This window comes from Chaetodon trifascialis, chromosome 5 (genome assembly GCF_039877785.1).
Source record: "Chaetodon trifascialis isolate fChaTrf1 chromosome 5, fChaTrf1.hap1, whole genome shotgun sequence".
Lineage (NCBI taxonomy): Eukaryota > Metazoa > Chordata > Actinopteri > Chaetodontiformes > Chaetodontidae > Chaetodon > Chaetodon trifascialis.
Window position 1 is genome coordinate 13,967,397 of NC_092060.1, and position 13,245 is coordinate 13,980,641.

The 13,245-nt window shown below is 43.2% G+C and overlaps 1 protein-coding gene across 1 annotated transcript; it reads right to left on the bottom strand.

Moving 5' to 3' along the window:
* Window positions 1-92: 92 nt before the first annotated feature.
* znf185 (zinc finger protein 185 with LIM domain) lies at window positions 93-12,983 on the bottom strand. The gene is made up of 33 exons (XM_070962281.1): window positions 12,852-12,983; window positions 11,923-11,985; window positions 11,559-11,676; window positions 11,361-11,468; window positions 11,241-11,267; window positions 11,064-11,120; window positions 10,922-10,969; window positions 10,757-10,828; window positions 10,582-10,662; window positions 10,360-10,422; window positions 10,121-10,243; window positions 9,571-10,035; window positions 8,805-8,870; window positions 8,595-8,666; window positions 8,263-8,337; window positions 7,972-8,046; window positions 7,699-7,779; window positions 7,302-7,361; window positions 7,116-7,169; window positions 6,846-6,902; window positions 6,339-6,389; window positions 6,187-6,231; window positions 4,902-4,967; window positions 4,675-4,746; window positions 4,485-4,547; window positions 4,103-4,219; window positions 3,797-3,838; window positions 3,430-3,465; window positions 2,686-2,736; window positions 2,517-2,591; window positions 2,351-2,416; window positions 1,358-1,463; window positions 93-441 (listed from the first exon to the last, which is right to left on the bottom strand). Exons 2-33 carry the CDS (start codon window positions 11,930-11,932, stop codon window positions 340-342), a joined length of 2,604 nt encoding a protein of 867 aa, XP_070818382.1. The 5' UTR covers window positions 11,933-11,985; window positions 12,852-12,983; the 3' UTR covers window positions 93-339.
* Between the last annotated feature and the right edge of the window lie 262 nt (window positions 12,984-13,245).

Below are 13,245 nucleotides of genomic sequence, written 5' to 3' on the forward strand. Positions count from 1 at the left end.
TGTAGCCCACTATTGTACCCCAGCATTACTCTGTTCAGCTGCAGTATAGACATCCTTCATAGTTTTCACTGAGGCAGATACAGCTTTCATCACCAGGAAAAGAAAAAACAACATAAGCTTGTATAAGATGTTTGAAAAAGTAGAAATTTAACCTAATGTAAGAATCAAGTAATCATATTGTTCACTATAACATGCCTCTTTGATCACCCTAAAGCGCATCATTCCTAAGTTCAAACCGAACACAGTCCAAACTTTATGAAAGGCCAGTTCTCACTTTATATGCAAATGAGTACGAAGGGAAGGGGACGGGGATAAGAGGCTGCTGAGGAGCTTCAATAATCACTCGAAGGCTTTGGAGTAGCAGCTCTCGCAGTTGACTTTCCCACCGTGGAGGAACATGCTGTCGAGAAGGTCTCCCATTGGCTTGCCGCACACACCGCACTGAAAAATCCGGAGAATGTTATTAGAAAATGTAATTAAGAAAATATAGTGAAGAGCAGTGTTTTTGTCCTCGAAACTGTCTCAGACTAATTCATGGCATTATAATACACAGTATAAAAAAGTGCTGTGGCTTTGAAAACGCAATTTAGTGGCTAAAAATATACAACAGCTAAATACAATTTATATTTTAAGAATTGCAGAAAATGATGATTAAGGAACAAAGGTAATTATTATAAACATTAAAAGAATACTTTGACTTTTTGGGTCACTCGTTGGCTTTTTTGACAAGAGTTAAGTAATAAGATTGGCACCACTCTCATGTCTGTCTGTCAAGTACAACGCTACAGCCAGCAGCTGTTGTCTTAGCTTAGCATAAACACAGGAAGCACTGAAACAGTGGAAACCAGCTCTGTCAAAGTAAAAGAATCTGTCTACTAGCATCAAAGCTCACTCATTAACAAGCTGCATCTCATCTGTTTCACCTGTACAAAAATACGAAATGTGAAAATGACGTGGTTTTCCATGTGCCAGGCTATTTCTTAGCCACTTCTTGGAGACTCACCATGTTATACTAAAGCTTTTTTTTAATCTTTAAAGCTGCTGGTAGGTGGATTCTTGAAATATGGACAGAACCAGGCTTCAGCCAGGCTCCTTCCCTGTTTCCAGTCTTTATGCTGAGCTATAACCGGCTGATGGCTGTAATGCCACAGACACGAGAGTGGTGTCAACCTTCTCATATAACTCTTGGCAAAAAAAGCAAATAAACATGTTTACCAAAATGTCAAACAAGTTTTTTAAAGGGGAACAAAAGCTAATTTCCTCTAAGTCTTTCCCCTCAAGGACATGTGAATATATCCAACAATTTATAGTCCAATAAATTCCAAATGGAAGCGCGTCTGAGCAGATAGTGAGTTACCTTGAAGCAGGCAGGGTGGCAGTTGATACTGAGGTGCTCGATGGAGATCTTGGCATCGTTGCCCACCAACTCTCCACAGTATGTGCAGGTGGATGACAGTGTGTTACTGGGGAGACACAGCGATTGTGACAAGTTAGTTTGGCCACTGGCTCAAGCAGCTCTCATGCAGCTGCAGCTCTGTCTGGTAAAATAACCTGTGACCCTTCCTGTCCTGTGTGAGAGAGCTTAATAAGTGTAAATAATCCTTTGATGTCCTCGCTTAGCCTCCTAATGAGCAGGCTTGGTGGAATTTCTGCCCTGCTGCTTGCACGTATCTAGTTTCATCAGAACTGGAGATAACAAGGCAGGAGGGAGAGAGGGCTCCGGCTTAAAGCTCGTTTTAAACAGGTTTCTGGGAGAAAGTGGATGGACTGCTGCAAGAGCACTCGACACATGTAATCTGACCCACTATAGAAACTGAAGGAAATGTATGTGCTCCAAATTTGCATCATAAACATTTCAAATGCTGAAAGAAGTTTAAGTGGCAGCCACAAGACAAACACTGAAAACACTTGAAATGTGAGTTAAAACAGAAACGCGGAGAGAGATTAAAGTTTTCTCTGAAGCGTCGACTGCTGAGTGCTGAGTGTAGTTTCAGGATCAGTTGGAGTGGAAGTGCCGAAAGGAGTTGAAATGTCACTCGAGGACGTGACGCACCGATGAACCAGTTTACCTGTGGAATGTTCCACGCAGGTGTTTTTGGAGCATTCCAAAAAAAGAATTACAAAAATCAATGAAGTTGATGAGATCAAACATTAAATATATCATCTCTGTACTGTTTGAAGTGTTACTCCCCGTGTGCACACTGAAAGACGGTGAAATGCAGCTGAAGTAAAGTCAGCCGATGTGTAATTGGTAGGTGAATTGCCATTTAAAAAGCAAAAGATGAAAGCAGCTGAAGTGTCGGGGGGGGGGGGCTCATAGCTTGTTTATTGCAGGGACTTGTGTTATTACCTGAAGTAAGTGGACGGGCTGCTGTAGGAGTAGCTGGTGGAGCTTGATGTAAGATTATTTGGCGCACTATGGAAAAAAGAGCAGGGAGTTAATCATCATGAAGCAATGTTGAAGTTTAATCAACAATAACTGTTGTTCGATTGTGTAAATAATATATTGTTCCTACCCATCATTTGTGTCTTTGGCATTATGCAAGGACGTCTCTGTTGCATTGACATACTCCTTCAAGTACACAAACCCCCTTGAGCAGACGCAGATGAAGGACAGGGTGAGTTAATATGCATGGTTAAAACATCAGCTGTCACTTTCATTTTAATGTTTGGAAAATCACTCACTTTTTGGCCTCAGATTCTGGTGTTTGGGCACGCTGGTCTTCCAGCACAGTCCTGGAATATGTTCCACAAGTGCGGCAGCGTTAGTCTCTAATCTTTCACTCACTGGCGACAGTAGTGTGATGGGTTATACAGAAGGAGTCTACATCTGTCAAATGTAACTCAGGAGATAATCATTTTCTGCCATCGCTTGTTAATGGCATGCTGCTTAACGGGCTGTGATTTGACAAAAGGACATCTCTAATACACATCATTAATCTGACATCTGGAGACTGATAATTAGAGGGAAGGAAATGAGGGCAAATTGAAAGACAATGGAGGAGCAGATCTTGTCATTTAACTTCAGTAATAGAGTTGAGTCAGGAGTCGTTCTGCATCATACAAGAGTTGCAGGTATCTTTAGATCCAGACTGCAGTATTAAGCCGCATTCCCGCAGGTTTTGGCCTAAATCTCCCGCCCCCTAAGACGGCTGTGTTACAAACACAGAGACAAAAGCAGACCTGGTGGGTGAACGTGTAAAACAAGCCCAGACGACCTAAATATAAGTGGTGTGCATCTGATTTTAAATGGACCTCATTAAATGAATTTCATTTCCATGCAGCACCACATTGTGTTTATGTCCACAGATGACAAAAAGAGTGTCTTCACAAATTCAGCAAATCAACACACCGAACAGTAGAAAATAACTCTCTGGAGAAAGAATTCTTGCATTATGCTGTTTGACGTTAACAAGATCATAAACTTACCGATCCATAACAGGCTCTGGCTCACTGTGTATCTCCCTGGAAAGTAAAGAAAGCTGTATTAGACTTTTACTGGAGGCTGAAGCAGTCAATAACCTGGATGGTATTCAGTGAACCAGAATTCTGCGGTTTTTATAAGTGTATGAAGCTGATCTTTCTGACTCTCGGCTCCAGAGGGGTCGAGGTTTATTGACCAGGTGTGGCCTGTTTTCTATTGTGCTGCAGCATCGCCTCATTCTGAGCCCTCCTCCCATGCATTGGTGCAGTGTAAACATCCCCTACATGCCTCTCATGCTCTCAACTCCTTCCAATCTCCCCAGTTTGTGATCATGAGACGTGAGTTTTAACAATTTTAAATGCTTTTCCCGACCTGATAGTGGTGATGCTTGTGACCGTCTGTGTATCCTCGGGGCTACAAAACAGACACCATCCCAGCATTAGAATAAGTGTGGCAGTACAGGTGAAGAAGTGACAGCATTAAAGTAAAAACAAGTTGGGAAGAGTTTGATTATTCTCTGACTGAGCCACGAGGAAGTTCCAGCTTGTATTTAGCTTGCTTTCAATTAAATGGCTGACAGGCACTGAATTTTAAGGTGCTATAATCACATCCTGCTAAAATTGCGAAAAATAAAGTGGTTTAATATGCATTTAATGGGCTCAGCCACAGTGGAGATACCTTTCCTCCTCCTCCTCCTCCTCCTCCTCCTCCTGCTCGTCTTCCTCCTCTTCCTCTCCCGTGGTATATACAACGGGCAATGTCCACCTGTCCCATGGGGAGCCATTCTCGGTAGACCTTGAGCAAAAAGACATGACACTGCAGCATGAGAAGATGACGAATTCACAGAAAAAGGTTGGAAGGGGATCTGCAGTCGTGAGGAAGGGTTGTAACAAATACATATCTGACCTATTTTTATCAGCACCAGTGCACAATGTTTTCTGGCTCAATGAGTAGATGCTGCAAAAGCCTCGTTACTTCACCGTAGTGAAAGGGAAGGAGGTTATTGCCATAAAAGAAGCAGATGTGCACACGAGGCTTTAAATAAAGGAAAATGGCTTACTTTCTCTCAAACATGACCACCGTCTTTTGATCTGCGGCTTGGCCTTCCGGTTCAGCTTCCTGGCTGAGGGGGGGACATACATTGAAAGGCTTTTAGCACGTAATGGACATGGATGGGTGCATGTCGATGAATGAAGCACAGTGGGCCACGTTGTATGGAAGCGTAAGAGTAAATCAAAGTGTGTCATCACCTCTCTTCTGTGTCAGGCTGCTGAGGTGTGCTGATTTCCCATGAGTGTGCCCATGACCGCCTCGTGCTGAGACTGGAAAGACCAACGTGGAGAGAGAGAGAGTGAGACAATGTGGAGGCTATGACACATCAAGCATATCGGTCAAAGCTAATGTGCGCACTTCCTTTGCCCCGCACGTCTCGCTCATACATTCGTAACACAATTATGCGCTAGGCTCAGTTTAATACCTTTTGGTGTCAGTGTTGATAGGGATGACATCGTCTGCAAGGGATTCCAACGCATTACCGCCCGTACTGTCAAACAAACGCACACAGAAAAAGGGGATGAAAACATAAAAAAACCATTAAAATTCAGGAACGGGGTGCCCGGGTGGCTTAAAGCACTGACTATGTACTGCAATGTCCCATCTCTTTACTGCCAGCGCTCTAATAAAGCCATAAAATGCTTTCACAAAAACCACAGGTGCACACAGGGAACAAGTCCCTGTCACACTGAACATAAAGATTTTTTTCTTTCTCACCAGTTAGATTGGTTGACTAACTGATTAGTTGATCAAAAGAAAATTACTCATCAGCAGTTTTGCCTGTCAATGAATCATTTCAGTCATTCATCAAGCAAAAATACCAAATATATTTTGGGTCTAGATTCTCTGTTTTTTATCATCAGAATGTGAAAACATCTCTAAAATTATTTTTGTTTATCTATTTATTGAAAAAATGACAACTCCAATTCTAAAAACGTTGCTGTAAAACATAAATCAAACAGAATGTGCTAACTTGTTCATCCTTTTTGACTTAAACTCAATTGAAAACAGCACAAAGACTATAGAGGCAAAGAATATATTTAATGTTTTATCTCATCAGCGTCACTGATTTTAGTACATATATGTTTATTCTGATTTTAATGCAGCAACATGTTTCAAACAAGTTGGGACAGGAGCAACAAAGACTGAGAAAGATGTGGAATGCTCCAAAAACACCTGTTTGGAACATTCCACAGGTAAACAGGTTGTTTGGTAACAGGTGATAGTGTCATGATCGGGTATGAAAGGGACATCCTGGAAAGGCTCAGTCAATCACAAGCAGGGATGGAGCGAGGTTCACCACTGTGTGAACACATGACTGTATAAAGGATGTTACCACATGGGCTCAGGCACACGTTGTAAAACTGTTTACACAATTATTTTGTAAATGATCGCATTCGGTTTTTCTTTCTGTTTTTCTTTACGTTCTACACAGTGTCCTGACTTTTTTGCGATCGGGGTTATACTTAATTTCTGGACCTGAATTTTTGTTCCCTGTGGAAGTAGGTGCACACTGAAGACAAAAAAAAATAAAATAAAATCAATATTGATACTGATACTGATTACGGTTAATAGTTATTGTTATAACTGACAAATTGTAGAAAGAGTTGTAGGAACTCTGATCGTATGTAGCAACATGAGAGTATCTTTGCTACGCACTGATGGTTACATTATAGAAAAAAGGGCAATTTGCATTATCATTCTCATACCTGTTGATGGAAATATCTGAGAGGGGCTGGAGCAGGTCAGAGGAGCTGGAAAAGAGAAAAGTGGCTCATAATCAGAAACTGCTGCATTATGCATGCCGAGATGCTATCTGGCTGGCTGGAAAACAGTCACAGCTCCAAACCAATATGATTACCTGTTAGGGGATGTGGTCTCTATCGGATATGGATCAAACGGATCAGCCGAGCTGAAAAACAATTTCACACTGATTTCACTCTCAATTGTCAGCATGGCCCATCTTGTGTCTGAGGAATTCTGATCACATTGACTCATAATGGAAAGATTTAATGCAGTTTGAATGGTAAACAGAAACACAGAGGAACCCGGGGCCAAACTCAATCAGAATCAGGATCTGGATGTGTTTGACAAATGGAAAGACTATTCTGCTGCTGAATGGGAAAATCAGTGTGTTTCAGCTTTACTTCACCCAAAATGAACCCTGATCCTAGTCCACTTTGATCACTACAACTAAAGGATCATTAAGATTGTCAGATATGGTTCTTAAGAAATAAACAAATATGTTTTATCAACCATTGAACTTGATTTGCCAAATTAACTGGAATGAGAATCTTTCTTACATTTTTTAACCACTGCGTACACTTAAACACAGACATCTTAAAGCACTGAGATGTAGATAAAGTACCTTGATTCAGTGACTGTGGTTGTCCCATGTGAGCTCCAGGGATCTGCACTGTCCTCGCTGCGCGGCGGCGAGAACGAAAAGGAAGGAGGATGGTACGGATGAATGGCATGATGGGAAGAGAAAAGAGGCCAAGTAAAGGTTAGCGGGGTTCTTCTCATACACTATTTACAATTTTAGAAAAGCTTGAAAACCCACTGAACAATTTAACGAGCATGAAAACCATCTGAACAGTACAGAAGAGACTTTTTCTGAGTGTGTGCGCTCTCATACCTTTTGTCAGTAATGATCACAGTTTTGGTGGTTGTAGTGACTGTCTCTGTGGGGCTGGTGGGCAGAGAGACAGGGAGGGTGAGTATAAATCATTACAAGGCATATCTGAATAAAATGCATTTCTGAGCAGGAACGGCTCTGCATAGATAGATAATTGTTTAAGAGCAGCCTGTCATCTCCCCGTACCTTTGTGTTTCTTTGGCTGTCTCATCTGTCTGCTTCTCCTCCTCTTGCTGCATGCTGACACTGGCGGAGACAAAACAAAGCCGCAATACTAATCAGCACAGAACATTCTCTTCTATTTCCAGTCAGGCTGCAGATAAGACGTGGCTTTCTGTTTCAAAGTATTACTCAGTTGCTTCAGGAATCTGAGACTTTGTTTCTATCTAACATGGAGCAGGGGGTTAAAATAGAATGCTGGAAGTAAAGGAGCCCTGATTTATGGATCAAACTTGAGGCGGATGGGATTTATTAAAAATCTTACACCTGGGGAGCTGGCATGCTTGGCCCCTTCATCTGTGGTGATAAGACTTAATGGTACACAAGGGGGGGGAGGGGCATCACATGTCCGTCTCTGTCTCACCTGCGTGCCTCTGTGTTGATTACAATGACATCATTGGCGAGGAGGTCCAGAGCGCCACTGGTCTTTGCTGGGTTTGACTCACTGTAGACATCAAACACAAAAGTCAAACACAGAGCAGAGTGTGAAACTGCACATCCAACTCTGGAAAGGTAAGATAAGGTAATGCCTCCACTTGCTACTGACAAGGGAGCTATTGATTTTCTTCTGATGAAAGGATAATTCTTCGCATAACTCTGCATTTGGGGCTTGGGTGGGAAAGAGCTCTTCCTATACCTGTCTAGTCCACTAAGCAGATCCTGGCTCCAGCGTCCTGGGCTGGGGGGAACAGGCTCTGCTGATGCCTCTGGACTGCAGAGGCGGAAGGAGGAGAGGGAGAGGAAGTGGAGAAGGTGATGAACAAAGAGGGATTTAGGATTCAGAAGAGATTTCAGAGCAAGAACAGGCCATTTGAGGTAGAGGAGTAAGGAGGTTATCAGAAGTCCAACAGTGCCACCCTGTGGCAGATATTCAGAAAACTAAGGATCGCTTATTTGCACAAATGGTGAGAATGGATTTTTAACAAACCCGTCACTGAGAGCCAGGAGATCGTCTGTCATTGGTACACAGTTGCTGAGCTCTGGAGTTGGCTCCTGTTCAACACTGCAGACAGTAAGAGGAAAAGAAATATCAGTGCACCTGCTTTGGCAGGTACGCACTCATCTGTTACATTTTTGAGTACCATATTTAATCAAGTCTAATTTGGGACACCCTCTTGTGTGAGGAAGTGTTAGGCACATGAAAATTGAGATGTGGGTTATTTTGTGATTACTTTGAAGTAAACAAAGTGGCAGTTAGCCATTATCTGTTCTGCTGCCAGCCGTGCTATGACATGATGGAGAAAGTTGTTGGTTTCGTACCTGTTCCCTGAGGGGCGACTGTCCGCTGAGCTTTCCTCTTCCTCTGCCAGCACTGGCTCATCGTCCTTGACGCTGTGGAGGAAACAAACTCTCATTATTAGTTGACAAGTTGCTGAGGCTGGAGACAGTAACATGATTTTTTATTTATTTATTTATTTATTTATTTATTTTTTCATATTGGTTTCTGCTGCTTTGCCTTTGTTCCAGTACCTGGTTGAACCCGTGTCAAAAGAAATGAGAGTGTCGGACAAGGAGGTGAGCGTGTCAACACTGGAGCTGTGAAAGTAGATGGAGATCAAACACGGGGCATGGCAGGGAAGCTTTCAATCACACATGTGACAAGAATGAGAGCAAACACACTGTAGAAATACACAAAGAAAACCATCTGAAAGCACATTTGAAGCTTTGATATTCGTTTAAATGTTATACTGACATTAACACTATGCAGTGGTGGTATTACCTTTGATACCTGAGTATAGTATTACTCCATGACAGGTGAAAGTCCTGCATTTAAAATTGTACTCAAGATAAACACAGCAATATCAGTAAAATGTACTTTAAGTATCAAATGTGGTTAAAGGAAAAAAAGTGCTCAATGCAGACAAATGGCCCATGTGAATGTTATATTTCTACATATTAAACTACTGAATCATCATCACTGATGCATCAACGTACAGTGTGGAGCTTACTTATAAAATGTGTGATTGTTTGATGAAACCATGCACAATCTTTCATATTCAAGTTGACATTAAGTTGATCATTGTATGTAATATCTTAATATACAAAATGACTCTTAACTTATGGCTGTGAAACTTAGAGATAAAGAGAGAAAAGAATATTACTTTCCTCTGAAATGTTGTGGAGTGTAAGCATGTAGCATGCAATAGTAATACTCACTTGCATTTAAAGTCAATGTACTTAGTTACTTTGCACCACTGATACTGTGCTACTATATGGGGCAGCATGGAAATCTTACCTTGGCTTTGGAGACGGTTCTGGTTCAGGTTCAGTGTTCACTGTGATCTCTGTTACAGCAGACACTGGGGCAGGTGAGAGGGGAACAGGTGACACTGGGGTGAGAAACACTGGAGCAGGTGATTCTGGGACAGTTGAAGCCTGGGCAGGGGATGTTGGGGCAGGTGATACAGGGGCTGGTAACATTGGGGCAAGTTCAACCAGAGGTGTGTCAGCCTGCCCAGAAACACCTGAATCCTCGGGTTCTGCCTCTGCAGGGACTGCTTGAACCCACTCGGGGATGAATTCAGGGAGAGGAGTGGCCACCTTGGTGCACCCTGGCTTCATGTGTTCAAATGGGTCTTTCTCTGTAACAGACACTGAAGGGGGGATGTCTTTCACAGGCTCCGGGGCGGCATCCTCCTGCTTCGGCGCCAGCGGCTGCTTAACAGCGACGTCAGCAGCTGTCTTCACGCTGGCGTCGACTCTGTCAACCACAAAGATAATGAATGAAACGGAGGAAACAGGAGTCACTTGTTGCGCTGCAAATAGTTCCGCGGCAGAGGACTCACATTTTCCGTGGCTTGGGCTGAGGCGCAGAGGCAACAGATGTGACAGGGACGACAGGAGAGGGGGGCGGAGTGCTGGCAGGTGCTGGAGTCGCAGCACTCTCATCATCATCAGTAATCTCCACCCTGCATATTTGTAGCCAAGCACACGTGCACACATGAATGCAACTGACAGACAGATTGACGTCTGACTACACACTTACAGGTTTGTCTTCTCTTTCAAGGATATTGGAGGGATTTACCTTTTAGCCACAAATGATGGACTGCTGTTGTCCAATGAGGTGTGAGGTGCTTCTTCTTTAGACCTGAGGTTTTTCAAAACACAGCTTCCATAAATACATCCATAAATACTCCTCATTCATAATGAAGCGTGAGGGATTTGCTCACTTCTTTTACTATTTAAGACTTCCAGAAACAGGCTGAATGTTCAGATTAGGAGAAGGAGAGACTTAAGAGATACATACTCATATTTCTTAGCAGCAGAAAGCACATAAGACCGTTGCCTGACTGCAGATTTCTTCAGAACATTGCTGGCTGCCTCCGTCCTGTGAAATGAATCATCACCATGTTAATGTAATCTCTCTTCTGGGCATGTGAGTTCAAATTGGATGGTGTTTCTTTGCACAGGGAGAGCCTTACCGTTTCTCCTGCTCCTCTTTGCTAAGCGGGCTCCCCTGGTCCTCTGAAGTGGACCTCACAGAATGGGGGGCTCTGAGGAACAGAAGCACAAACATACGGCGCATGAAAATACATTCGCGCTGGGCTGCCAGCAGACAACTGGGAATCTGATTTGCCTGCGCTCACAGTTTCTTGTAGGTCTCGGAGGGTCTTTTGGTGAACTGTGTTGTTCCACTGTAAAAATGAAAAAACAGGTGACATTAATGTGGGAACCAGACTCAGTCTCTAATGAGAGTATTAACTCTGCTTATTCAAAAGAAGCTCTTACCTAAAGCCGTTATATGTTGGGGATGAAGCAGGCTTGTCTAGTTTAGTGAAAATGCCTCTGAAAGAGAAATGAAGAGCGTGAGTAAATACTGTGTCACCTTCAATGTAGTCATACAGTCCCATTTTTCAGTGCCCAGATGTGTCTGCTTCTGTCTGAACGTGCAAGTGCTGGTCTTACCTGATCATGAATCCTGATTTTGGTGCTCTAAATTCAAAACAGAGACTCATTATCAGCACAATCATGCTTTGTGGGAAGTTGCCAAGTGTTTGGGAGATAACATTAGAAACCTGTTTTTACCTCTCAGGGTCTGGCTTGGCGGTTGGCAGAGTGGGTTTTGTGGGCGACGGCTCTGGACTGGTCTCGATAGGAACTCCATTCACACGGCCGGCCCTCACTTCAGCTAACCTGCATGAACGTACAGGAACTTGTTTTTTTCTATTCAGTGAGTGAGCACTGCATAATATGGACAGGACCCTATTCAAAAGTGTGGTTTACCATGGCTTCTCCTCTGTGGTTTCAGGCTGAGGTTGACTGCGGCGCTGCAACCAGCTGCCATCATCCTTCAGCTTGGTCCGCACTTTGGTGGTACGGAACACAGTTGCTTTGTCTCCCTCTGAGACACAAACATGTGCAAGTCACACACCCAGACACCATCTGAAATATTATAGGCACTGTAGGCTGCATGATGGCATGCATGATATTTAGTCCCCTTTGGGCCTACACCCAACAAATAATGAACCACTTTTTATTTTGCATTTGATCAGGACCAGTCACCAGCCTGCAGCAGAGACGCGCCCTCTGCTTTTATTGGAGGAAACACGTCATCTCACATTCAGATCAGGTCAGTCAGCCAGCTCACCTTGTGACATGCTTGTTCTAGAGGCTTCTCCCTCGCCTTTGTTCACTTTTCTTCACAGGCCGCCTGAAAAATATTTTGGAACCGCATCCAGACAGGGATCGTGTCAAAAAAAATTGTGCAATTCATTACGACACAGTTTCAAAATGGTCATTCCCACGCCATGCTCCCTCCCAATAAGGAATATGCACTCTGTAAAGAATTCCTCAGTCTCATCCTTGAGATATGTAGATGATCCTGTCCTACCACTTTCTCAAAAAAAATACTGCTGTTGCTGAAGTATGAATGGACACATACATACATATCACAATTTGTGTTTGGAAACAAAATATACTCGCAAGAGTATTTATGTGATCGGGTAAACATGCTTAAACATGCTTCCATTCACAAATATCCAAATCCAATGCAGAAAGACTTGCGTGCTTAACTGAAGGACAAAAGGAAAATAATACTGAAACACTGATGAGTGCTTATCTGAAAGTTGGCCCAGGCTACAGTTCATGCAAAATTGTGGAGTACTGCCAAATTCAGAATGCAAATATAAATGTGGAGCTTCTGGGGCTGTGAATCCACTCCTCAGTAGTACAATGCTACAGTATCACTTGAAAATGTTTGCCACAATATTGGTGACAGAACAAATACACAAAGGGCTCACAAAGCATATTTATCCTCGGTTTAACACATTGGTCCACATAAGATAAATGATTGATGAGGAGCAATAGCATTTAGGGTGAGCAAGGAGCAGGACGGACGACTCCACAGACAAGCAATGATGACAGGGAAACACTGAGATAAATGAGAGAGCAAACACTGAGAGTCACCTGTTAACAGCCTGATAAGTTCTACTTTCTCTGTTCTTACAGCTTTAAATACACAACCCACCCAGATAATTTGCTGTTGTTAATAACACACCTGCCAGCCACAGCACCTACCTGCTTTCACTTTATTTCCAGCAGAGCAACGTCCTCCCAGCTCAGTCTGTGGTAGTTTGTCCTTGTGACTATGGCTGGTGTGAGCAGAGGGAAGTCTTTCTCTGTCTGACAGGTGTCTCTGTCCCTGAGCTAGAGAACAGGTACAGGCGTGAGAGCTGACAAGCCCAGCCAGTCATGGGAGGTATGGTTGTGGGGTGGAGCAATACGTGTTTGTCTATCTGTGTGTGTGTGTGTGTGTGTGTGTGTGTGTGTGTGTGTGTGTGTGTGTGTGTGTGTGCGTAGTGGAGGTTGCTAAGAACTCATTTTGTTTACTACATCTGTGCTTTGTTCGTGGGAGTCAAGCAAGCACATACCTGTCGCACAGGTGGCTGACGATCGATTTCTGAGAGCAAGG